The 26,350-nt window shown below is 39.4% G+C and overlaps 1 protein-coding gene across 8 annotated transcripts in view; it reads left to right on the top strand.

Moving 5' to 3' along the window:
• The window catches only part of NEK5 (NIMA related kinase 5), a 62,081-nt gene that overhangs the window by 33,148 nt on the left and 2,583 nt on the right, over positions 1-26,350 (top strand). For 7 of the 8 annotated variants that reach the window (XM_058686433.1, XM_058686432.1, XM_058686435.1 and 4 more), the window contains 7 exons: positions 1,508-1,600; positions 3,906-3,986; positions 4,216-4,284; positions 6,299-6,407; positions 11,724-11,873; positions 12,920-13,057; positions 19,141-19,246. In XM_058686433.1, coding sequence (XP_058542416.1) covers positions 1,508-1,600; positions 3,906-3,986; positions 4,216-4,284; positions 6,299-6,407; positions 11,724-11,873; positions 12,920-13,057; positions 19,141-19,246 — 746 coding nt within the window. The remainder of the gene's footprint in view (positions 1-1,507; positions 1,601-3,905; positions 3,987-4,215; positions 4,285-6,298; positions 6,408-11,723; positions 11,874-12,919; positions 13,058-19,140; positions 19,247-26,350) is intronic. The other variant, XM_058686436.1, reaches the window with a different exon arrangement.

Here is a 26,350-nt window from a genome sequence, read left to right as displayed (position 1 = left end):
CAATTAGAACATATTATCATGCAACCTTTTAATGGGAAAGCTAACAGATCTAACTGAAACTTTTAATATGGTTTACTTGAGACTACACACGATGGCGAGGGTATCTGAGATTCTGTTAGGAACGGCCATCCTTAAAAATACCTGTTTGTTGTCTGCCTCATGAATTAGTCAATACTGATTGACTTTACACCAGAACTAGGTCAGAAGCAGAAGGTTAGTCCAGGCCCATAAGATAGGAAAAAAGATGAGCACTTATTGAATTCAGCAATGCTGGAATAGCCTCATATGCAGGGGTGAGGTTTGAAAGCCTGTATCGGGCCACATTTGAGTGCAGTCAAGATGATTCTTGAAAATCTCTTAAAGGCGCCACTTTGGATCTCTCAGATCTCTGAGAGAGAGAGATCCATCTCTCAGATCTTCCATCTCTCAGATCACTGCTTTTTCAGTAGAGCTCCAGATGAGATAGCTAGCCTGTGTTTGTAGACCATGTTGCATGAAAAACACACGGATGTTTAACCAGTGAACCACCCTCACTGCCCTGGAGTGCTACTCCTGTGAGAGGCCTGAGGTTCTGAGGCCAGCTGAGGATACAGCTGGCCCCCGGCTCATGCTCATGAGCGGAACTGGCCACACTACTGGACTTGGTTTCTTTTTCCCCTCTCCCCCACCCCCGAGTGCATATAGATGAATTAATACAAATGAAGTGAGCATGTGGTACAATTCAGTTATACGCACGGACTTCTGAACTAGTCTTCACACACTTTATCTCATTTTACTTCCCATAATAGAGAAGTTAAATAACTCATGCAAAGTCACTTAGATATTACCAGGCAGACTAAATATCTGATTCTGAAACTTCTACTCTTCTAACATACGTACTTCTCCTCAAAAGAGTTGGAAAGATACGGCATGTATGAGCAGTGATCGAGTAAGACTGAATATAGTTAAGCCTTGTGCACAGGAGTAGATGAACCCCATGAGAGTTTTCATGGAAGAACGGAGGTGGGATCTAATCTGCTCTGAGAAGAGGAGCAGAGTTTGGAGAGACAGAGCTGAGGGGGAGGGCATTCTGCAGGAACCACAAACAGGTTCATGCAGGACTGGGGGAGCTGGAGCAGGGAGGGTTGGAGATGGTTCTTTCTAGAGCAGAGGCTTGGTTAACGGTGGGGAGTTTTGAGTCATCATCTGCCTTGTTTTTAAGGCAGGTCTGTGATGGGAAACCTGAGTCCAGGAAGACAGAGAGCAGACTTTTCTAGAAAGACCAGGAAAGATGCGTGTGGGGAAAGATGGTGGGGCATGCTGAGGCGGCCACCGGGTGGGGGGATGGAGGAAGGGGGAAGGAGCGGGAAGGAGAGCACTGTGCAGCCATTCCGCTGATGGCGCCTGCGCAGTGGGAGTGGAGCGTTTCCTCACTAGATCCCGCTCAAAACTGGCCGCGATTCACAATGTGGACCTCAGAACTCACTGAGAACCACTCCTGTTGACTGTGTGTAATTTGTATTTTTAGGAGGACTCAAAAATAAGTTATAAAACCTATTTAGTGAAGAAAAGTGACCTGCCTGTCCCCCAAGAAGCACCTCAGGAAGAAGCTCCTGTACAGGTGATGGTTAGTAGGTGATAATGTGTTTCCCAGTGAGGTGGCTCTAGCCTGGGCGTTCTTTTTTTTTTTAAGTTTATTTAATTTTGAGAGAGAGAGACAGAGCATGTGTGGGGGAAGGGCACAGAGAGATGGAGACACAGAATCCGGAGCAGGCTCCAGGCCCCGATTTGGGGCTCTAACCCACGAACCATGAGATCATGAACTGAGCCAAAACCAAGAGTCAGTGCTCAACTGACTGAGCCACCCAGGTGCTCCTCTAGGCCGGAAGTTCTTACCCCTCACTGTGCAGGAGAGCTGTGTGCAGAAGTTCTTAAAAACTCAACACCTAGGCTCTACCCCCAGATGGTCTGGGGTGGGGCCCAGGCATCTTGTTTTCAGAAGCCGGCTGGGTGATTTAGTGTGCAGCCATGTGTGAGAAGGACTCTCGTGTGTGTGTATAAGAGTTCAGCTTTCTGGATGGTGTTCGAATCAGTGTCTCAGACACCTTGGTCGGAAATCTGATGGTTAATGTCTTTACTTCAACCTTACGTTTTTGGTGGGAGGAGGTAACTGGGCAGAGATGAATTATCAAATGGCTCCCAAGAAGGTTTTTTTTTTCTTTCTGGGAGGTCTTTCACCTTTATCTTCAAGGTGCCACGAGGGCTTGGTTAAGGGTGGGTGAGGGGGGCCAGTGTTGGTGAAGACTGAAAGGCTCCCCGAGTGTTTTGCTTGGGACCTTCCATGACGTGATGCCGGGGAGCTTTAACGTGAACCGACTCGGGGGGATGGGGCTCGGGAGTCTAAGATGGTTGTATTTTAAGGAAAATAAAGCCATAGGACACTTCTTGTACAAATGAGACAACCAGACCCCACAATCAAATCTAGACAGGCAGCTTCACAAAATCAGTAAGATACAAAAGTCACAGTCCTGTTTCAGAGTTCGTAATATTGCAAGGCAGAAACGTGCCCTTCCCAGGGCTGCAGGGGAAGCAGGGATTAATGATTCAAACTAACACCTGCTGTATGCAATGTACCTACAGATGAGGCAGCACTGAATTCTAAGGGAGAGATGATAGAGACCTCCTGTAACATGGCGGAGAGAAGAGAGCATTAACACACACACACACACACACACACACACACACACACACACACCAAAAAGACTCCTGTGTTGCTGGCTTAAAAGTAAATATCATTTACTAAGATGGGTAAGAGTGGGGAGCAAGGTTGTGGCGGGGCGTTGTACTCTGGACATACTGAGTTGGAGAAAATCTGAGGGACTCCATGCCTGCTTCAGGGCTCCCCACACACGGAACATGCTTTCCCCGGACCTTCATATATGCAAGGTGCAACATCGTTCCAGGGATTCCATCACATGCCAGGACAGGCTTTTCCTGCATTACTCTCCTCCTCTCCTCTTTTTCTGTGCTGTCACCCTGTTTGATTTCCTTCATAGCACATAGCACTTTCTGCAACGAGTTGCTAATTGAACTCATTTAGTATCTATGTTATTGCAGTAAAATGGAAGTTCCATGTCAGCAGGGATCTTTGGTCACATTCACCGCACTAACCCAATGTGTAGGACGGTGTCCGGCACATGGTGGGTTCTCTGTGTGAATGTGTGGAATGAACGTCAAGGTGAAGATGATGCTAAGTAGGCAGTTAAGTAGGTGAGCCTGCAGCTCAGAGGGGAGGAAAGAGCATCCCTGGAGGTGCACACTTCAGGGTCCTTGCATAAGGACCCTTAAATCCATAGCAACTGCTAACACCCTGCACTGAGGAAGAGAGGGGCAGAGGGCCCCGGACTGCATCCCAAGAAAGCCCAGTACTTACAGTTCACCTCTCACCTGTTCCTTCGACAGTCTCGTCATCTACTTTCACAGTCATCTTCTCTTCTTTGAAATTGCCCAGCAATTTTTAGAGCCCTCTCCTTCCTTTTTACTATTGTGAGCAGTGCACTTGTTTTCCTGGTTACAATCGTAAGCCTCTTAAGGGAGGGATCCTGTAGCCAAAATTATATTCTTGAATTAGATTAGTTGTACTGGACCAGAGTGATAAGCATTGCCACATTATGGAATTTTTGCCATTGCAATGCCAGCGTCCAATGTATTGCTATTTCAAGTTAATGGATGTTGTGTCCAAGTTTTTAGTGAATTATTATTAATTTTCCTTTACAAAGGCATGTTTTGATGCTCAAATTAATCATTGGATTCAATCCAGAAGTCAAGTAATGTAAACAGACCATGCTGTGAATTCAGGGGTTGTGAAACTATCATTGTTTGATCAATGTTAAATGCTAGATTTTAATTTTTCTCTAAACTTGCAGGATATTGAAAGAGACTTGAAACAAATTAGAGTTCAGACCATAAAGGAAAGTAACATTCCAGAACAGAACTGTAAAGCTAAGGTAATAAACATTTGGTCTTGTGGGTCATATTAAACAGCTTGCTGTGGGGGTGGGGGGCACACCTTGCAATCTGGGTTGCCTACAGGACTTTTCCCCCTACTATTTTATGGAATTGCCTTATTTTGTGATGTTCAGCTAACAGTTTTAAGTATCTGTAATGTCAAATAGGAGTTTTAATTTTAACACTTTTATTAGATTGCTAAACTAACATTATTTTCCTTGCTTCTAGAGAGGAGTGAAATTTGAAATTAGTTTAAACCAATGTATTTCTGATGAAAAAACCCTCCAAGAGGAAGAGGTATGCCATTAAGTATTTATTTCCATTAATAGGTATGAGAAAAATGAGTGTCTCAATAGCACATTTAATGAAGTTTTTCAATAGGCCATAGGGAGAATTTTCTTAAGTCTTCCTAGAAGGAACTCTGGTGTTCAAATGAGTCTTCCAAAAGGCCTTTTATCTTACCATTCTTTTTTTCATTGAGATTATTCCCTTAGATGGATTATTCCAATCTAATTTACTTTTCTCTTGTAAAGGAATTATTTTCTCATAATATGAACTGTTTGTCCTTGCCAAATTAAAATAGAAGACTTAATTATAGTCAACAACTAATATACTTACCTAAAACATTGAGCAGATATCCTGAAATAGTGCACATTTCTTTTAGGTCTTAATTAGTTATTGATAAGTTTCTGCTGATCTTTGGATAAATCTCAGTTATGCACTTGGGCTCTCATTGACATAGTGATAAATGCACGAATACGATAAACTCAAAATTCATTTTATTACTTGTATTCAACATCTTTTTTAATCCCACTTTTTACCAGACCTGTTCACAAAAATCAGAATCAACTGATTTGTGTCTCCATTTCACCTTCACTAACTCTGCCTTTTAAATTACCAAAAGTTACGTGTAAACACATAGGAGCTATATCACGTCTGATACTTAATTTCTTTCATTCATGTTCTTCATTAGCTGAAAAATTTTTAATGCTATCATTTCTTTTAGATTTTTTTGTTTTGAACAGACTTCATGTGTTAGAGCATTTTTGGGTCCATGGCAAAAATGAACAGAAGGTACAGAGATTTCCCATCCATTCCTGGTTCCACACATGCACAGCCTACCCCCCTCCCCGCCCCGGGGTGGAACATTTGTTATACCTGATAAACCTAGATGGGCACATCATAATCACCCAAAGTCCCTGGTTCACATTAGGGTTCACTCTTGGTTTTGTACATTCTGTGAGTTTTGACAGACATATAGCGACACGTATCCATCATTATGGTACCATACGGAATAGTTTCCCTGCCCTAAAAATCCTCTGTGCTCCAATTACCTTTCAGATTTTTATTAGCATTTTGCCACATAGAGACTTCTTAGAGTGGTGATAGTTAATACTCACTTCTCTTTAACCACTAGGTGTCTTAGCGTCCCAGCCCTATGGGGACCAGAGTGGGCAGATCCGGGGACCTATTTCAGGGCTGGAGTGGTACATCCACGGCACTTCTATGAAGCCAGGTGCCAAAGCTGGCCTGTTAGTATAAAGGAAGAGAGTAAAAAAAAGTGTTATCTGTCAGGGTTCTTCACCCTTTGTTACTCGATGCTTTGATGTGCTTAAAACAGAGTGATGATTTTAGTATTGTTTGTGGAGTATTAGGAGCAGTTTTAGGGACCTGATTGGGAACATTGTGCACTTAAAGCAGGGCGTGGATGAGATAACCTTGAGAGTTCTATAGAATGGAACTGCAGGAGGATAGAATTCAAGGCAGGAAGTCTGGATAAAATCAAGTTGCCCTATGATTGGTGCTTGTCGCTGTTGAGAAAGAAGGAGAAGAAACAAAAACATTCCTGTTTCTATCTTGTTCTAACATAGTTCCAGTTTTAAAATGCTACTAACTAGGGGCGCCTGGGTGGCGCAGTCGGTTAAGCGTCCGACTTCAGCCAGGTCACGATCTCGCGGTCCGTGAGTTCGAGCCCCGCGTCGGGCTCTGGGCTGATGGCTCGGAGCCTGGAGCCTGTTTCCGATTCTGTGTCTCCCTCTCTCTCTGTCCCTCCCCCGTTCATGCTCTGTCTCTCTCTGTCCCAAAAATAAATAAACGTTGAAAAAAAAAATTAAAAAAAAATAAAAATAAAAATAAAAAAAATAAAATAAAATAAAATGCTACTAACTTATTTGTTTAATATCCATATGTTGAATACTTCTCACATGCCTTGGTAAATGTTGTTACTGAGAACACACACAAAAAATTTTCAACGTATTTCTTTCCAAAAAATATGGCTTATTTGTCATGAAACACTGTGGAATTGCTTTAGGTAACGGATGTGCGAAATGAAACTTTGACCTTTGAGGATGACATGAAGCTTAAGGAGTATGAAGATTATACAGACAAAGCATTTGAAAAACTCTGTTGTCCAGAAGCAGGTATGTGTTGTGGCTCTTGAAAGCCGTAGATGAGAAAGAACGTTTTGTTGGCGATCCATCACAGTCCCTCTCCTCGCTCACCTGCAACTCCGTGTCACCTGCCCTGCTCCATGGGCCCTAGCTGGCAGAGCCCTGGCTCCTCTGCCCCCAGAGACCCAGCCCTTTGCACCTGCTCTGTGCTGTCTCCTTAGGCACCTGCCCCCAGCCGGCAGCTCCACACCACCCACGTTCTCATTGTCTGCTGGAGTGTTCCTTGGACAAGTCCCACTAGCCTCTCGGATTCATCAGTTGTCACTTGAATTTTGGAGCTCTTCCTTCCCAGCCATCCTTTATTGTGGGGACTGCCAGCATCAGGCTGACCGTTCCTGCTGCACACCGTGGTGGGTTCTCCTCTGAGACGTCTCTGGAGTTTTCCTCTTCCTTCAGCCCCTCGGCCACCGGTTTAGGGCCCGGTCGTCTCTCAGCAGTGTGGCGAGATAGTGAATGCGTGGAGTTTGGATCCGAGCTGCCACTGCCACTTTCTGACTGTGTGACCTTTCACAAATGACTACAGTGCTCTGAACCTCAGCTTCCTCCTAGGAACGGGGATAATAGTACTTGCCACACAGGCTTACTGTGAGGACAAAAGTGAAATGTGATATATCGAGTACCTGGCACATAGTAGGTGCTTCATAAATGCTATTTCTAACTTGTCTTTTTCCTGTGCCTCACTGCCCTGCCTTATTCTCTTATGTGTCCTTCTTTTCTCTAGTATTTTCCCCTTCATTCTCTAAATAGCTGCTGGAGTTATCTTGCTATATTACTCTTCTACTTAAACTTTTTCTGGATAATGCTTACAGGATTCCTCACAGTCCATTCCACATAGTATCCTGTTTAACATTGTGGGACCTGAGCCTGTGCTCACCCACCTTTCCTGCCCCAGCACCCCTCTTTCCTACCACTGATGATGGGATGCATGCAGCCTCCTGGAGCACCCCTCTTCCCTTACAGCTGTGTGAGCATTTACGTGCCTTCGCTTGGCTTGGGGTCTTCTTCCTAGAATAATACACTTCACCTCATGTCCAGGTGATTCCAGAAAATAAACCTTTATTCAGTTCAGCAGGCATCTTACTGAGAATCTCCATGTGCACAGACCGTGCGAGGTGGTAAGGATCTCAGCGTTGAATGAAAATAGAGTCTGCCCTTGACATCTCAGTAGCATCGAGCCAAAGAGAGGGGGGACAAAACATGTTTTCTGAGCCCAAATACTAATCATCATTACAGTGCCAGCTGGCTGGAGAGTCAGGGAGGTACCCGCTCCTACAGAGCTTGGCATGCTAAAGAGCTTGGGCTTTTCCTGTATGGTGACCTTCAACCAAAGGGAATTAAATGCTATTTGTGATGGAGAAAGACCGGGCTGGCTGCAGTGTAAGGATGGTGTGCATGTAAGTGGCCAGACTGCAGGCAGGAGACAAATAGCTCAGGTGTGAAGTGACAGGTGCACAGGCCAGAGCGGTGCGGTGACAATAGACACTGAAGTGTGAATCCCTGAGTGTGGCGGTTGAGGAAGAGAAGGAGGTCAAGGATCCTCCCAGTTTTCCAGTTCAGGTGGATGAAGCTGTTACCAGCCAAATAGGCACACACATCGCGCTGAGGGAGGTGAGCGGACATAGTATCACGCTCTAGATTTGGGACACATTGAGGTTTAGGTCTTTCTGAGCCTCGGCTGGAGATGCTTAGAAGATGCTAGCTGTGGAAGACTGAAGCTCTTGGACAAGTCAGAGTCTCCATAGTACACACACGGTATTATCATAATCACCTTAACGATGGTCGAAAATACCTAGGCAGAGGGACAAGAGTGAGAAGGAAATAGAGCTTGGGACAGACCCTAACGATGTTTAGAAAAGTTTTGGAAAAATACAGAGAGAGTGAAGCCAAAAGAGGAAAGTTCTAGAAGGAGGTGCAGGGTTGGCAGCATCAACTGGAAAGGCTAAGTGAAGTGGGTTGAATAAGAACCTATAGGTTTGGCCGTCAGGATCCTATAGTGGCCTGAGCGAAAGTTGCAGAGGAAGGGACAAATTCCAAGGTTATTCTTTGCATTGCATAAATTTTCTGGAAAGAGGAGACTGTAAGTTGTAGGTCTCACAAGATGTAGCTGCCTTTTTTTTTAGATTAAAGAGATTTCAGTTGAGTACAGAAAATGGTCTTTAAACTTCTCTGCATTCCTGTAATTATAATTCAGGTTGAAAATTTTTTCCCATATGTTTTGATCATCCATATTTCTCTTGTGAATTATGTGCTTTCATCTTTCATTCATTTATCCACTGAAAATGGCATTTATTTTTCGCTTTATAAGACTCTTGAAGTTAAAGCGTTACCTATAATATGTATCGCAAGTATTTTTCTCATTTAGTTTTCAGATCTCATTTCCAGTAACAACAGCAAGTGTGTGTGGTGTGTGTGTGTACACATATATAATTTAGGAATAAACTTTATAAGGGTTTTGCAGAGCATGTGAAGTACATTATAAAACCTTACTGAGGTAGTTAAAGATCACTTGAGTAAATGGGGAGAAATAACACTGTTCTATATTAGAAATATTCTTTCCAAATATATATATGGATTTTGTCAGTTTCAATCAAAACCACAAAAAGATGAGAACATCTTGGCAGTTTGGAGAATGTTGGAGATTCGAAGGGGCACATATGGCTTTCAAATGTCAAAATATATTCTATAAATTATAGTCATTGAAAGAATATGATACTAGCATCAGAATAGATAAAGCAGTGAAAAGAAGAAATAGTTTAGAAACAAATCTGAGTATGGATAATAACTTAGCATATGCTGAAAGTTATATCACAAGTTAGTGGGAAAGAAAGGCTCAATCAAATAAATGTTGCTAGGCCAATCAGTTAACAATTTGGGGGAAAGTTGTGAAGTCAGACCCTATATAATGATACAACAAAATGAAAATAAAAATTTAAAAAGCCAAAGAATTTATATGTAAAAAATGAAGATATATATTACAAAGTTAATTAAAAGAACAATTGAAACTAAAGGAAAGCTATGGAATAGAGAAGATGTTTACAAATAACATACCCGATAAAGGGTATCTGAAACATATAAAGAACTTATAAAACTCAGTACCCCAAAAATGAATAATCCAATTAAAAAATGGCAGAAGACATGAGTAGATATTTTCCCAAAGAAGACAGACAGATGTCCAACAGACAAAGATGCTCAACATCACTGATCATCAGGGAAAAGCAAACCAAAACCACAATGAGATGTCACCTCACACCTGTCAGAATGGCTGGAATAAACAATACAAAAAACAACAGATGTTGGCGAGGATGTGAAAGAAAGGGGAACCCTTTGGTGGCAATGCAAACTGGTGCAGCCCTTCTGGAAAACAGTATGGAGATTCCTCAAAAAGTGAAAAATAGATCTAGTCCTATTAGATAGAAATATCCCAGCAATTGCACTACTAGGTATTTACCCAAAGAATACAAAAATACTAATTCAAAGAGAGATATGCATCCCACTATTTATAGCAGCATTTTCTACAATAGCCAAACTATGGAAACAGCCCAAGTGTTCATCAACTGATGAATGGGTAAAGAAGATGACACACCCACACACACACACACACACACACACACACACACACACACAGTGGAATTTTACTCAGCCATCAAACAGAATGAAATCTTGCCATTTGCAACAACATGGATAGAGCTAGAGAATATTATCCTAAGTGAAATAAATCAGAGAAAAACCAATATATGATTTCACTCATATGTGGAATTTAAGAAACAAATGAGCACTGGGAAAGTGAGAGAGAGAAAGGCGAACCATGAAGCAGACTCAACTATAGAGAACAAACTGATGGTTACCAGAGGTGAGGGCGCTGGGGGGAAGGGTTAAGTAGGTGACGGGGATTAAAGAGTGCACTTGTGATGGGCACTGGGTGATGTATGGAAGTGTTGAATCACTACATTGTATACCTGAAACTAATATTACACTGTAAACTAACTAGAATTTAAAACAACAACAAAAAAAGAAAAGAGAAAATATAGGTGTTTTTCTTTTTGGTTAGGGAAAACTATTCAAAATACATGGAAAACAATCATGAGCAAATTAGTAATAGAGTCCACGTTAGCAGTGAAAAGCTTTGGTAAAGCAAATAATCTAGCTCCTAGAATTGTCATCTTCTGTAGTTTTTCTAGGGTAAATAATCATGAATGTCCACAAACATTTAGCTACGATGATCTCATTATAGTATTATTTATAAAAGTGAAAACTTACTAGCAAACTAAACATCCAATTACAAAGAATTCTAATACATCCGCAAAACAATACTATATTTGCTTTAAAATGGGCATATAGAAGAGTAGCTAATAAACTGACTATGATATGTTACTCATTGAAAAGAGTAAGTTCTGAAAGTTACACATAGTGTGAGGCCCGTTTTTGTTTCAAAACACAGAATCTATATTCAAGGAGAAATTTTTAAATTTTTAATAGTCTCTAGATGGTGAGATTATGGGTAACTTTTATTTTCTTCTACTTATCTGATTTTCATATTTCCTATAGTGAAACATAGTAGTAAATAAAAAGATTTTTAAATTAAGATAACAGAACTGAATGCATTTCCATGGAAACCGACTGAAGTAAAATGCTCAGAAGTACCTCAAGGAATTTGTCCATTCTTGTCACTAATATTTACTAACATTTGGATATATTGGCTAGTCAATCAAATATTACTAATAAAAATGGAACAGCTCGTAAGCCTGTTTAAAATTTCAGTCTTGTAAGTTATGATGTATGCCTTAGTCTGTTTGGGCTGCTATAACAAAATGCCACTAACTCAGTGGCTTATAAACAACATTTATTTCTCACCGTTCTGGAAGCTGGTAAGTCCAAGATCTTGGTGCTGGCAGAGTTGGTGTCTGGTGAGGGCCCAGTGCCATGTTTTCACTGTGTCCTCACTTAGCAGAAAGGGTGAAGAGCTCTGCGGGGTCTCTTTTATAAGAGCACTAATCCCATTCATGAGGGCTCCACCCTCATGACCTCATCATTCCCCCCGCCCCCGCCCTGGAAAACCCCACCTCCCAATATCATCACATTGGGCATTAGGTTTCCACATAGGAATCTGGGGTGGAGACTGGGCACAAGCATTCGGTCTGTAACAATCTGTGTTCGAATGAGGTGGTCATTTCTCTGTTTTTGAGTGTACCAGCTGATGGACTGCCTCCAGGGCTCCTGAGTACTGTTTGGTACAATTAGTTGCACTTTGACTGCTTTTAAAATAACGAGTCATTTTCTCATACTCAGAGTTGTTCATTCAAGATACTGGTGCTGCTGCAGAGAACAGGAGACAGTGGGACGCACGAGCTCCTCAGACTCTCCTGGCGATGATGGCAGCCGGTGACATGACCTCCACCTGTTCCACTCTGCTGGGCGGGGAATCTACACTCCTTCAGTGTAAGTTGCCAGCAGGGGGAGACAAAGCCGCAGCTGCAGCTTTGTTGCTGGTGCTCAGCTTGATGCCACAGTTCTTTTAGTACAATCCCTATACATTTGGTATCAGATATATTTCAAAGACATTGTTCTGGTATCTGCCCCACCTCCTGAGAAACTTGCCTGCTAATTATGCTAGACAACTGATGACTCCAGTTCATGAGAATAGAAAGGAGGAAAGATCCAGAATCCCCTTTCCTTGTGGGGAGGGAGATTGTCTAAGGAAGGACAGTTGGCTTGACTTGCCTTCCCTTGCTAGCCCCATTACTTCCTTGGAATTTCTTGCAGGGGTTGGTTTTTTTCCATCAATAAAATCTGAATTAAGATGATGGCTATCCACAAAGGTTAGAGTTAGCAGTACAAAAATACATATAAAATTACTTTGTAAACCAGTGTGCTATTGAAATGTTAGGAGTGTTTAGAATATGATATTTCCAACCTAAATTCCTTCATTTACATCTGAGCTTCCGTCATAGTCTTTCCATAGGAGGTGTTCACAGCAAAGTCTGGGTGTTATTTTTACAGGTGGTGAAGATTTTTCTTACTTCCTATGTTCCTCTTGATAACATAGGGTTGGAGGAGAGCTGAACTTTATACCCATTTCATAACTTGAAATGTGTAACTATATCACAGACATTTATAAATGTGTGAGTTGACTTACATTTATACCATTAAAAAACACTAAAGTCCTCAAACTTGCAAGAGGGGGCTTGCAAACATAATACAATTTCATCTGTTTGAAGCCAATGAGATGATAAGAAGGAAAACCTAGTTTAAAATAAACAAGTGGAATAGAAATTTTAACATACCAGTGTGGCTAGTTTACAAAGCACAAAAGTGACTCTCCTACCCGTCAGCCATGTGTCATAAGTCACTAACCTTTTCTGTATCTCCGTTTTCTTGCTGGTAACATGAGGGGTGGGATTAGGTCACCTTCTAACATTCCGTGATTTTATTAGAAGTCAAATGAAGAAACATTTTTATTTTCAGTAACACAGTTTCCTCTTCAGGTGGCCAAGGGATTGTGACCGAAGGCGTTCCAGAAAATAGGAAACAGTGGCGGCACGAAGTGCCAGGAGCTTTAATGAACGCTTTGGCTGCAGCACGTCTAACAAGTAGCTCGTTTTCTGCCAACGAAAGAGAATTGGGTATGCAGTTTATTTTTAAAAATATAACCAGTCGCCTGAGGAACTTTGTCAGAGACCTGTAAATGTAGAAAGGGGATAAAAATACCTTCAGCCCGGACAGAGAACGGTAAAGGTCTCAACCTTTGCAGAAGCTGATTTGCTTTGTCCGAGCCCATTCCAAATGCTGCTAACAAAAGACTCGAGCTTCTGAGAAAAGTGGGGTAATTTTCTTTAATCAGTTGACAACTGGTGAAAATAAGTAAGTAGGGCAAGTGGCTTTGTAGATGATCAGCTGGTCTTGCTTAGCTCTACCTGACAGTATATTTCTGACAGCTATTCAATAGACAAATTATTATCCTATAGGCAATGAAAATGCATCATAATAGAGTTTCTTGGCTTTGGGAAGGTTTTTTTATTTTGCCTCTGATTTTTAGCAAGATTATGTTTGTGTTTACCTTATGGAAAGCCAACCATCATTTTCAAAAGTTTGAGGCAATTCCTATTTTGGGATTTTGTCTTTGCTCAGGTGTGCAATGCTACAAGGAAGTCGCCATAGGCAGGCAGGTGCCTCGGCACAGGTGCGAGGTTAGGGACCCTGTGTTTCGGGGTGAGATTGAGGTGGTAAGGAGGCATAGATACAAGCTAGGTATAACAGAGGCTGATAAAGAACGATGCAAAAATGTGTACAACCTTGAGAATAATGTAAGATAGGCACCTTCCTACCCAAGAGTGAGTCGGCCAGTTTGTGAAGCCTAAACTTCACAAACTTTGTGAAATCTTTGTGAAAGTTGAGTCTTCAAGAATGTAGAGAAGAAAGAACGTATCAGGTGGGAAGGACATACGGGTACACGAGTCTGTGTCAGGCCCTGAGAAAAGCAGTTTGACTAAAATCTAGAAGAAGTAGAGGGGGCCAGAGTCCCTGAGTGTAAGAAGTCCTTCGAAATCCTTCGCTCTTACTACTTCTGTCAGTTGACACACTGTTACTTAAAACTTAAGAGGAGAGAGAGGGAGAAAGGGAGAAACTGCCTTTCAGACTCTCTTTCCAGTACTTGCAAATTATAAAAAGCGATGTAATTGCCTGTTTGTTTGCTCCCTTCCCTTCTGTGCTGGGCTAAAAGCGTTGTCCCTGAGGATGGGGCTGGAGGCGGTAAGGAGGAAGCTTTGGGCTGACCTGGTTTGGCCTGGAAGCCAAGGGCTGGGACCCCAGGCCAGGTAGGAAGGACGGTGTTCCTCTTTCAAGACACACTGAGGTGGGGACATACTTGGTGGCTATGATGCCTCTGCTTCCATTTGTGCCTGTGATTCTTAGAGAGAGTCATAGAAAACCTTCATTTGGTCTGTCACGCCTAATTAATTAATTAGTTCATGTTCATGTATTTTTACACAGATGGCTTTACATTGGGCATGTATGAACAATTGATCTATCAAGTGAGATTGGAAATAGGAATTTGGCTCCACAGGTGCATTCAAAGCAGAGTGCAGATGTTTTCTTTTGCAACCCGCTCAGGGCGTTGACATGCCTCCTGCCCCAGCTGTGCTCTGAGTGCTTGTGGCCTCTTGACTTCCTGTCTCTGGTCATCTTTTCTTCCTTCAGCTCAACCCTTTGCACTCCTGCCTGATAATCCTCCTCCTAAAGAAGACCAAATCTCTTTTCAGCTTAAAACCCTGCACGAGATTCTCTCTTACCCCCGGAATAAAATCCAGTCTCTTTGTGGATTCTAAGCACCTTAAAGATCAGGTCGGCCTGTTGCAATGCCAAGGTTTGCTTGCATTTCTCCACCATCATATATTCCTCCCTTGGTTTGGAATGCCTGCCTCTTTGATCAGAATTATACCTCCTGCAAGATTTCCCTCTGATGAACCTCCTACCATTTCTGTCAGTATGTTTCATCAGCAGTTACCCTTCCCTTCCTTCTTTTCCCTATAGTACCCAATGGGGCTTTTTGTAAAGGGCTCTGAAATAAAGTCGAACCTTGAATGCTCTTTTGCATGAGTGAGTGGAAGACCCTGTATCTATATTAATATGTTTCTCTTTAATCCAAAAAATTCTAGGAAGTCCTCAAGTTTGTCTACAGTCTCCCCACCTTTTCTCTTAGCTGCTTCTGACAATTTCACATTCATTCGGTCTGACACTTAAATTCATTCACGCTCAAATTATTTGTTAAACGCATGCAATATTGACCTTTCATCATTATATTTATTGTTTGAATTCATGTCATAAAAAAGATGCTGTCGTGAATTTATTTGCATTTTTATGATTGCTATGAAAAACCTGGGTCTCAAACTACTGCCTGGGTCCCATTGATGGGGAGCCACTGCTTTAAATGGTTGAGAAAATATCTAAGCATGTTTCCCTTGCCTGCCCCTAGGTTTGGCTTCCCCGCTAAATACCCCACGAGACACTATAATTGTCTGATCATAAAACTAAAGTTCACTTTAATTTCTTATTCTTACTATCTTCCTCCCTAGACTATAAGCTTATGAGAGCTTTGTCTTGATTACACTTTTCTTCGTCTCTCTGTCCCTAGTGCCTAGAACTTAGTAGATGGCCATAGTCTTTGTGAATGAACATAAAAGCACAGCTTTAGTATAACTTTATGCAAGGGCTTGTAATTACCAATATTTGTATGGCCGTCAAGTTGGAGAGGGAAATTACAATGTGAGAAATAATTCTTATGGCTGTATAGAATCTTCATGAAGGCTTTCTGAATGTGTAAGTTTTACTAACTTTGATTGCAGGTATAATAGACACAGTTTATAAAGGCTTGTAAGGATTAGCTATTGGTCATACATTTAAGCATTTTTCATATACCCTTCATCAGTCTTTAGCTTAAACTTCCAATTTCTTTCATGCTTCTAGCCCTGCACTCCATTAAAAAATGAAACTTTATCAACTACGTGTTTAATTTATCCTCACTTTGAGATAGCAAGACTTTCATAAAATCCTTTTCAATGACTCTTACTAATAAAAGCTACACTCTTTAGATGAGGACAAGTACTTTTTTTTTTTTACATGCGCATAATTAATTCAGGTCAGTAATTTTGTTTATCATTTAACCACTCCAAGGGGATCCTTGGTGGGAAGGTAACCTCCATGTTTCTTGTGTAAATTTTCAGGCCACAGAGTTGCCTTGGTAACATCATGGTTGCACATCCTGATAACAGCTGATTTACATTTCTACAGTTAGCTATAGTCATTCTTTCTTCTCTCTTGTTAAACAAAAAATAAAAGCCTGCTAAAATTGTCTTCCTAAAACAGGAAACCAAAAACTATGAATCCCATACCAAGTGGAATATTCAGGCTGCTATTAATCAGCCAGACAACCTCATAGATGATATGTATCAATCAGTTCGTTTATTTTATAGTGCACTTTAGGAAACAATATAAGCTATGATTTGGGATGAAACATATGATTAAAAATAGGTAAATATTTGATTACAGTGTGGTGAAATTTCTACTTGTAGTTATGTACCTGAATAGTTTACCAGAGAGAAAAAGCCACACTTTGTTTTTAATTTCACCTTTGGAGAAAAGTTACTATTTCTAATCCCACTTGTTAGCAGTGGGTGGGATTTTTTCCTGGAGACTAACGTGAAACACTGTTTAGACCCCTAGGAACCAGATGGTTGCAGAGGACGTGTGGGAGACGTAGGTTATGGTGGGCTCCCAAAATGGGCATAGTCCTTCACTCTTCCCTGTATCTGTGCCCTTTTCAATATGACTTTGCAGCTTCTCCATCATTAAATGGCTTTTTTTTTCTTTCCCCTTAAATATCAATTGGCCTTTGTAATTTGCTTCGGCAGGTAGGATGAGTAGAAGTGGTGGTGTGCCAAATCTGAGTATTCAAGGCACTGCTGCTCTCTTTTTTTTTTTTTGGAACTCTGTCTATCTCTCAACTCCCTCCAGTTGGCCTGCTGGAAAATGAAGAGACCATGTGGAAAAGAGAGGCAAGCCACCCAAGAGAGGCCACAGTAGGCCAGCCAGCCTCCAGCTGGCCTGGCAAGTGACCGCACATGCATGATTGGGCTCAACCAAGACCAGAAGAGCCAGCCAGCGAAGCCCAGTCCAAGCTGCCTAACGGCAGGGTAGTGACCTAAATAAATGGTTACTGTTTTAAACCACTAAGTTACGTGGTGGTTTATTCTGGAAAAGCTAACGGATGTAGACATGTATAACAAAATTCCCAAAGTGGGAGTCAAACAGAGGCTAAGCCTTTATAGTTTTAAAGCCAGCTTAGGAAGCCAGCATTTTAAATTTTTTTGTAAACCATTTTAGTGTTTTAGATTTTAAGAAAATATGTCTCAACATTGCTATTGATCGCACCAAGGTTGAAGTTATGCAGGAAAAAAGCCTAGACATCAATGATAAGCATATGAAAAGATGCTCAACATCACTCATCATCAGGGAAATTCAAATAAAAACCACACAGAGATATCATTTCACATCTGTTAGGATGACTGCTAGCCAAACAACAACAACAACAACAACAACAAAAACAACAACAATAACAAAAAACAAAACAGAAAATAAGCGTTGATGCAAAATAATTAGAACCCTTATGCACTATTGGTGAGATTGTAAGATAGTGCAGCCATAATAAAAAGCATATGGAGGTTCCTAAACAAAATTTAAATAGATTTTCCATATAATGCAGCAAGTCCTCTTGTGGGTGTATGTCCAAAAGAACGAAGAGATATTTTTGCACATCCATGTTCATTGTAGCAGTATTCACTATAGTCAAGATGTGGGAGCAACTTGGAATGTCCATCAGTGGATGAATGGGTAAGGAGAATGAGGCATATTCATAGCATAGAATATTATTCAGCCATAAAAAGGAAAGAAAGAAATCACGTCGTATGCTACAACATGGGTGAAACTTGAGGACAGTATGCTAAGTGAAATAAGCCAGTCACAAAAAGACAAACACTGAATGAGTCCACTTGTATGAGGTATTTAGAGAAGTCAGACTCTTAGAAACAAAGTAGAATCGTGATTTCCAGGGGCAGGGGAGAGTGAGAATGGGGTCTTCTTTAGAGTTTCAGCCATGCAAGATGAAAAAGTTCTAGAAATCTCTTATACAGCAGTGTGCATATAGTTAACAATACTGTACACTTAAAACTTGTTAAGAGGGTAAATTTATGTTACGTGCTTCTTATCATAATTTAGAAAACACAGACATTAATGAAAGAATAATTCAGAATATCTTAATTGTCTCCTAAATCATTTTATTATGGTATCTCTGAATCAGGATCCAAAAATTTTGATTGATAATATAAAAAAATAATTCAGAGGAGTAATACTCTGAATGTGAGGCATTTTAATGATATGTTATTCAATTTGTTTAACTTATATTTTCCTTTTTAGGAATATACAAGACTGATACAATATTTAAAATGTATGCTTAGAAAGGACTAAAAGTTCTTATAATAGTTTGTTTATAAAATATAAATTCTAAGGGCTAAGGAATCATTTTGTCATTTTGTCAGTAACATTTTCTTTGCTATTCGTGTGTAAAATAATAATGCATCTTATAATCAGTGGATGAAGAATAGTGTGATCCAATAAAAATGGCAAATCTTAAGTTTTTACAATAGAAGATTTTCTTAAATTTTCTATACAATCAAAGCATCTATCCCCAAAGTGGGAGTATTTTGTCTTTTCATCTCTCTCTCTTTTTTAAGTTTATTTATTTTGAGAGAGGAGGGGAAGTAGGACAGAGAGAGAGGAAGAAAGAGAATCCCAAGCAGGCTCCGAGCTGTCAGGGAAGAGTTGGACACGGGGTTCAACCCCACAACCGTGGTATCACAACCCGAGCCGAAATCAAGAGTTGGACACTTAACTGACTGAGCCACCCAGGCGCCCCTTGTCTCTTCATCTCTGATCCTGATTCCTCTCACTTCTCTTTCTGGTCTTGTGTTGCCTACCACCTTCAGACAATGTGCGATTGTTGGGATGTCACTTGTCATTCCTGTCATATTCTCTGATTTAATGGAAATGATTCAAAGGCTTTACCTTTATGGTTGATGTTCAATACAGGATTTGGGTATACCCCTCATTGGGTATATAGGCTGGGATGTTTTAATCTCTCTTATTTCTTTAACAGTGGGAACATTAAAACAGTGGCTTCCTAGAGAAGATGAGGGAAATGTGGGAATGGCCCCTGGCATTGAAGTAGATGAGGAACAACCAAGATCGGACGATGATGATACGTAAGTAGGTCCTATCCAGATGCCTGAGTGAAGCGCTGGTAGAAAGTGAAAATGCTGTTGTTGAGACTTGAACAATAGTCTCAGAGACCTAGCTAAGGAGACCAAGTTTTACTACACATGTGGGTTTGTTTCCAGGTTCTCTGTTCTTTTCCAATGGCATTGTTTCCTATCTCTGCAGGAGTGATGTTCTGTCTTAAATTACTGTGCATTTACCATATCTCTTGGTATGTGGTAGGACTAGTTTCATACCTTCTTGTCTCCATATCTTTTTCTTCAAAGTTATCTTAGTTATTGTTGCCTTAAGATATACTTAACACATACATCTTTGCATTTTATTGTAAAGTGTCATGAAAAGCTTTGTTGGGATTTTGATGAGAATGACATTACATTTGTTGAGTAATTTATAGGATTTGACCTCTTTATGATCATAAATCTGAACATCCATGAATATAGTATAGCTTGCATCTCTTTATGTCTTTTCATAAAATATCCTTCAGCATTTTTGTAGTCTTATTCACAACATATAGGTACCACCTAACTTTTTTTGTTGTTGCTGTTGTCATTAAGGGGGTCATTTTTCTTTTACTGTGTTTCACCTTGGCTACCATGAGTGCATAGAACACTACTGATGTTGTATCCTGTAACCTTACTGAATTCTCTTATTAGTTCTAAAACTTGGAGTCTTTTGAATTAAAAAAATTTTATCATGTACTTTTTAAAAAATGTTTTAATTTTTTCGGGGCGCCTGGGTGGCGCAGTCGGTTAAGCGTCCGACTTCAGCCAGGTCACGATCTCGCGGTCCGTGAGTTCGAGCCCCGCGTCAGGCTCTGGGCTGATGGCTCGGAGCCTGGAGCCTGTTTCCGATTCTGTGTCTCCCTCTCTCTCTGCCCCTCCCCCGTTCATGCTCTGTCTCTCTCTGTCCCAAAAATAAATTAAAAAAAAAAAAAAAACAAAAAAAAAAAAACAAAAAACGTTGAAAAAAAAAAAGTTTTAATTTTTTAAAATTTACATAGGTAATATAGTCACATGGCTCCAAATTCAGAGGTTAAACTTTGTCATAGTCTTCCTGCTATGACAATTCCTCTTCCCAGAGGCATTAAATATGCCTCATGTGCACACCTCCCCTGAGGAATTGCATTAAACTGTAAGCCAATATGTGTATCTTGTGTATGTGTGTATTCTTTTTCTTTTTTGTATGAAGTTTCATAGTGCACATACTCTCTTGCAACTTCCTTTTATCACTTAACACTGTAGCTTGAATACGTATCATAATGTACAAATAATAATTTACATACTATTTGTATGTACATTTGTAATTGAATATTGTCAGATTGCCCTTCACAGAGGTTAAAACACCTATGAACACTTCCACTGACAGAGTACAAAAGTGCCTGTGACCTTGTACATTTTCTTGTTTAGTGTGTTACCAAACTTAAGGACGATTGCACAACTGATAGGTTAAAAAGTGATATTTAAGGTTACGTTTAGTTAGCATTTCTTTTCTGAGTAAGGTTGTCTTTCCAAATGCTTAAGAACCATCTTTATTTCCTCATTGGAGACAATTATTCATAGCCTTAGCCATTTAAAAAATTAGGCTACTAACATTGTATTGATTTGGGGAACCTTGTGTATTTTAAGGAGATTAATGTTTTATCTATAATATGGCTCTAGAATATTTTCCCCAGTTTTTTGTTTGCATTTTGATTATTTATAGTGGCTCATGATGTAGAAATTTCTTATTTTTTATCTAACTAGGTTTATCAATTATTGCATAAGAAGTGATACCAGAATTTTTAAGTACTTTTATGATTTAATTTTGTTTAGTTAAATATTTCAATCCTCTTGGATTTCACTCATATTACACTGCAAAGTGTGGCTCTAACTTTATTTTTTTCCAAATAACTCCTTCCTTACTCCAACACCATTTATTGAAAATCTTTATTTTTGCTACCAATTTAAAATGTCACTTCTATGACGTGCTACATTTTTATATGTGCTTGCATCCAATTCTTATTCTTGCTAGTCTAATTATTATATTATAAACATATTCATAATATGAATTATTATTTTGGAGCGCTAGTTCCCTTAAATACTTTGCTTTTGTCAGTATTTTTCTATCTAGTTTTGCTTGTTTATTTTTCCATACGAACATTAGAATCAACCTGTCTAGCAAGTAAAGGAGGGCAGGAAGGAAGGGAGGAGAGAATTTTCTCAGCCTGCTTCCTGGCAGTAGAATTTTAGAGTCCAGCCATTTCTTTTCAATTAGGATTGTCTGTGTCCCTTTTGGTTCAACCTGGCTATGTTTCTGCATATATATTTCTTTCGAAAATCATGTAGGTTTCTGCAAATCTTACTGGAATTCACTTCATTAGACAAAAGCCAGTTCCACAGATCTTTTTTACATAAGTGCTTCCCTGTCTTGAGCTTTTGCTTAGATTCTGAGGGACAACACCCTGAGGCTCTGTGGAAACCCTTCCGTTTGAGAAAGATTTTGAGATTCTTCCACATTGACATGTGTATCAATTAGCCACTTCTTTTTATTGCTAGGTACTATTCCATTATATAGAATATATATAATTCTATATAATGAATATATATATTATATATATAGAATTATATATATAAAATATATATATAAAATATATAATATAAAATATATAGTGTAAAATATATAATATATAATATATATATTACCACAATTTAGTAATACATTCACCTAACCATTGATGTTTGGATTATTTCTAGTTTTGGGCTATTATAAATAAAGCTGCTATGAATATTTATGTACATGTCTTTGCGTGGACATAAATTCCATTTCTCATGAGTAAAACTGTAGGAGTGGAATGACTGAGTTGTTGGGTAGGTGAATGTTTAACTTCTTAAAAAACTGCCAAACTATTTTCCAAAGTGGTTGTGCCATTTTATATCCCCCTGTTGAATGGTGTATAAGATTTCTAGCTGCTCTACATCTTTACCAACACTTGGCATGATCAATTTTTAAAAATTTAACCAATCTTGGGGCACCTGGGTGGCCTAGTCGGTTGAGTGTCCGACTCTTGGTTTCGGCTCAGGTCGTGATCTCGTGTGTTTGTGTGTTCCAGCCCCGTGTCGGGCTCTGTGCTGGCAGCCTGAGGCTTGCTTGGGATTCTCTCTCTCCCTCTCTCTCTGCCCCTCCCTCCCTCACACTGTCTCTGTCTCTCTCAAATAAGTAAATAAACTTTAAAAATAATAAAAATAAATAAAAGTAAGATAAAAATAAAAATTTAACCAATCTAATGGGTATGTGTGGTGTCTATGTAGTTTCTGAGTTACAGGCATTATTTAGATAGCCTTGCCACCAGTTCTTTGTTAGATATATATATTTTGCCAGTATATATTGGCCAGTATTTTGCCAAGATTTCTGTCTGGGATTTCTTGTTATGGTATGATTCAGGTTTGAAGTTTCTGACTAATGCATTTTTTAATCACTTTCAAAAATCAGAGTTTCCAATTTATTTGCATTTTGGACAGAGACCATCATCTGAGTTTTAGTGGTTTGGAAAAGTTTATTGGGACTCCCTTTGCTATTCAGTGCAGTGTTAATTTTATGACAGTTATATATGTACTTGAAAAAAATGCATATTCTTACTATTCTGGGGGTACATATGTTCTATATAATTATCAAGCTTAAAACATTTTTTCGTTAAACTACTCTATGGATTTTATTTCCCCTTCATCACTTCTAGATAGAAGTACATTAAAATCTTCATCTGTGTTTGTGGTTTTGATAATTTCTCCTCATATTTCTATCTCCTTTCAATGTACTTTATTTTTATTTAAAAAAAAAATTTTTTTTTTAATGTTTATTTATTTTTGAGACAGAGAGAGACAGAGCATGAATGGGGGAGGGTCAGAGAGAGGGAGACACAGAATCTGAAACAGGCTCCAGGCTCTGAGCTGTCAGCACAGAGCCCGACGCGGGGCTCGAACTCACAGACCACGAGATCATGACCTGAGCCAAAGTCGGCCGCTTAACCGACTGAGCCACCCAGGCGCCCCTTTTCAATGTACTTTAAATATATAGAAGCTGTGTTCTAATTTATGATTGTAATATCAGTTTGATAGATTATCCCCCCCTTTTTACATTATGTATTGTAATTTTTGTCCCTATTAAAGCTGTTTGCCTTAAATTCTATTTTGTCGGATACTGACATTGCTATTCCAACTTTTAAGTTATTTTATTTAACTTTTAAGTATTTTTCTGACATGAATTTTTTTATTTTTATAATTTCCATATGGTTTCATTATAATGTGTTTCTTATAAAATGCATGTAGTTGGTTGATTTGCTTCTTGTCCTGTAATAACCTCTGTCTCTTAATTAATTTAATATAATAAAAATCATTAGCATTATTGACATATTTGGGGTTCACTCTATATTTTAAGCTTGATTTTGTATTTTCTGTTTGTTATCATTTGTCATTTCCTTCCCCTCCTGTTTTCTAACCTTATGTTACAATCACAAACTTTTCTGTATTACTCCTGTCTTCTCTGTACTAGTTTTAAAGATACAGATTATATTTCTATTCTTTTAATAGCTAGCTTTTATGTACTTCCTACAGATTTATCTAACAAATTCAAAAGTTGTTCAGTTATCTTTTTTCTTCCCAAATATGATGAACACCTTTAACCGCTAACCCTTCCATTCTAATATTGTTATCTAGGGTTACAATTTTACTTAAAAAACATTTTTTTTATTGTGGAAAACTTCAAACGTAGTGAAAGTATAGAGAACAGCATAATGAACCCTCTTGTATTCACCATCTTTACTGCCTGCCCCCCGTACCCCTACACTTTTTTTTTAAGGTTTGGAATATTTTAAGTCTGAGACATCAAATCATGTAATCCAATTTTACCCTTTTTTTTTTTTGATGAAATATATATATTTTACTCTCAAACCTAACTCAGTTTGCCATTATAGTTTATCATTCTTTGAATTTGCCATGGTTTTTTCTAGTCTGTGCTTTTCTTCCTATTTCAGTTTTCTTCTTGCTGATGTATATTCTCCAATAATTCTTTAAGATAATATTCTCTAATAATTCGGTGGGTGGTAAATTTTGGATATGTTTGCATATCCAAAATTATTTTATTGCTTTATTTATAATTCAGCTGGGTATACAATTTTAGGTTGACAATGGTTTTTCTCTTGATCTTTATTATTGTTGATGAGAAATATGCTGATTGTTTTTCCTTTATAGATATGCTCACTTTCTCCCCAGCATGTTCATAATTTTCTTTTTATCTTTGTGTTCTTATGTTTCACTGTTATATGTCTGGGTCTGGATTTCTCTTTTATCCTGCTTGGGTCACTTTCTTGTGAGGACCTATGACTGTCTTTAGTTCTGGAACATTTTTACTTATTACTTTTCCAAATGTTTTTCTTATTCCCTCCATTGTGGCCCTCAAAACAGATATGTTTTGGAGCTTCTCAATCTGTCCCCAGTAACATCTAATTGTACTTTTGTATTTTTTATTCATCTCTGTTCCATTCTGGGTGAATTCTTGAATACTATTTTCAAACCTATCTGGGTATCATCCATTAAGTATTTTTTTTAGTTTATTTATTTTGAGAGAGAGAGAGCATGAGCAGGGAAGGGGCAGGGAGAGAGGGAGAGAGAGAATCCCAAGCAGGCTCCATACTGTTGGCACAGAGCCTGATGTGGGGCTCAAACTCATGGACCATGAGATCATGACCTGAGTCAAAACAAAGAGTTGGACACTTAAACAACTGAGCCACCCAGGTGCCCCATCATCTATTAAGTTTTTAATTTAAATGATTATGTATCTCTAAAATTCATAATTGTTTATATATTTATGTGTTGTTTAATTATTGCATAATTATTTCCCCTAATTTGAAAACATTTTAAAATGGATGCTGTGCTTTATCTTTTTGAGCATACTTACTTTAAGAGCATTATAAAAATCCTCCATAAAAGTAATAAATCTGGACTTAACCCATGCTCCAACTTTAAATAAAATTTCTTGCCTATCTTTCTTACCATTAGATTTACTCATGTGTTTTGGAATTTTAGTTTATAGGCTTATTTTGTTTTAGAAGTTTCATTTTGAAGTTTTGTTTTTTAAATTTTCTTTCTTCCCTTTCTGTCTCTGTGCTCCTCCTGTGTATCTGCCCTGCACGCTCTCCCCCCATCCACCTCACTGTTGTCATGTGACCATGCCTCCTACCTCACAGAGATAGCATGTGGTTTGTAAGCGGAACGGTCTTGATTGTCTAGTTCCATAACTGCTCTGTCCACAGAAGTCCTCATTGCCTTCTCTCTCCCTATCTTCCTTCTCAGACAAAAAAAATTGTCTCCCTTCCTGCTGAAAGCACATCCTGGTATGGGTACTCTGAATCCCAGCCTTTTTCAGAGAACTTGTTCCTGTCTGTTATCTTTCTCTCTCTCTTTTTTTTTTTTTTTAGAGAGAGAGAGACAGATTGTGAGTGGGGCAGAGGCAGAGCGGGGGAGAGAGAGAATATTAAGCAGGCTCCATGGTCAGCATGGAGTCCAATGCAGGGCTCTATCCCATGACCCTGGGAACATGACCTGAGCCAAAATTAAGAGTTGGGTGCTCAACTGACTGAGCCACACAGATGCCCCTCTCTGTTATTTTTAATGTCTCTCTATTCCCTACTTTCTCTCAGCATATAAACATGCCCAAATCTCTCCCATCTTGAGAAACACCAAAAAATCACTGCCTTCATGTTCTCAAGTTAACACTGTCCTTTCAGAGCCAGGCTCCCCTCAGAGGAGTTTAAGCTCCTTGTTGTCACTTGCTTACCTCCTACTGCTTTCTTGATCCACTGTAGAATCACTCCTGCCACACAGCAGGCCAGAAATGTTCTTGCAAAGGTCATCTATTACCTTGAAATTGCCAGGTCCAACTGTCATTTCTGTCTTCCTCTTACTTGGCTGCTCCCTATCTGGAAATTCTCTCTTCCTTGGCTTCCATGATGAACACTTTCTTGGCTCTTACCAGATCTTCCTCAGCCTCTTTACTTGCCATGTAGATATCTGGGATTGTTGACATGGTTTTCTTGGTCTCTTGCCTTCTTCCCTTCTAAA

The sequence above is a fragment of the Neofelis nebulosa genome, chromosome 1 (genome assembly GCF_028018385.1).
Source record: "Neofelis nebulosa isolate mNeoNeb1 chromosome 1, mNeoNeb1.pri, whole genome shotgun sequence".
In the NCBI taxonomy this organism is placed as follows: Eukaryota; Metazoa; Chordata; class Mammalia; order Carnivora; family Felidae; genus Neofelis; species Neofelis nebulosa.
This window is presented reverse-complemented; position numbering and strand designations above follow the sequence as displayed.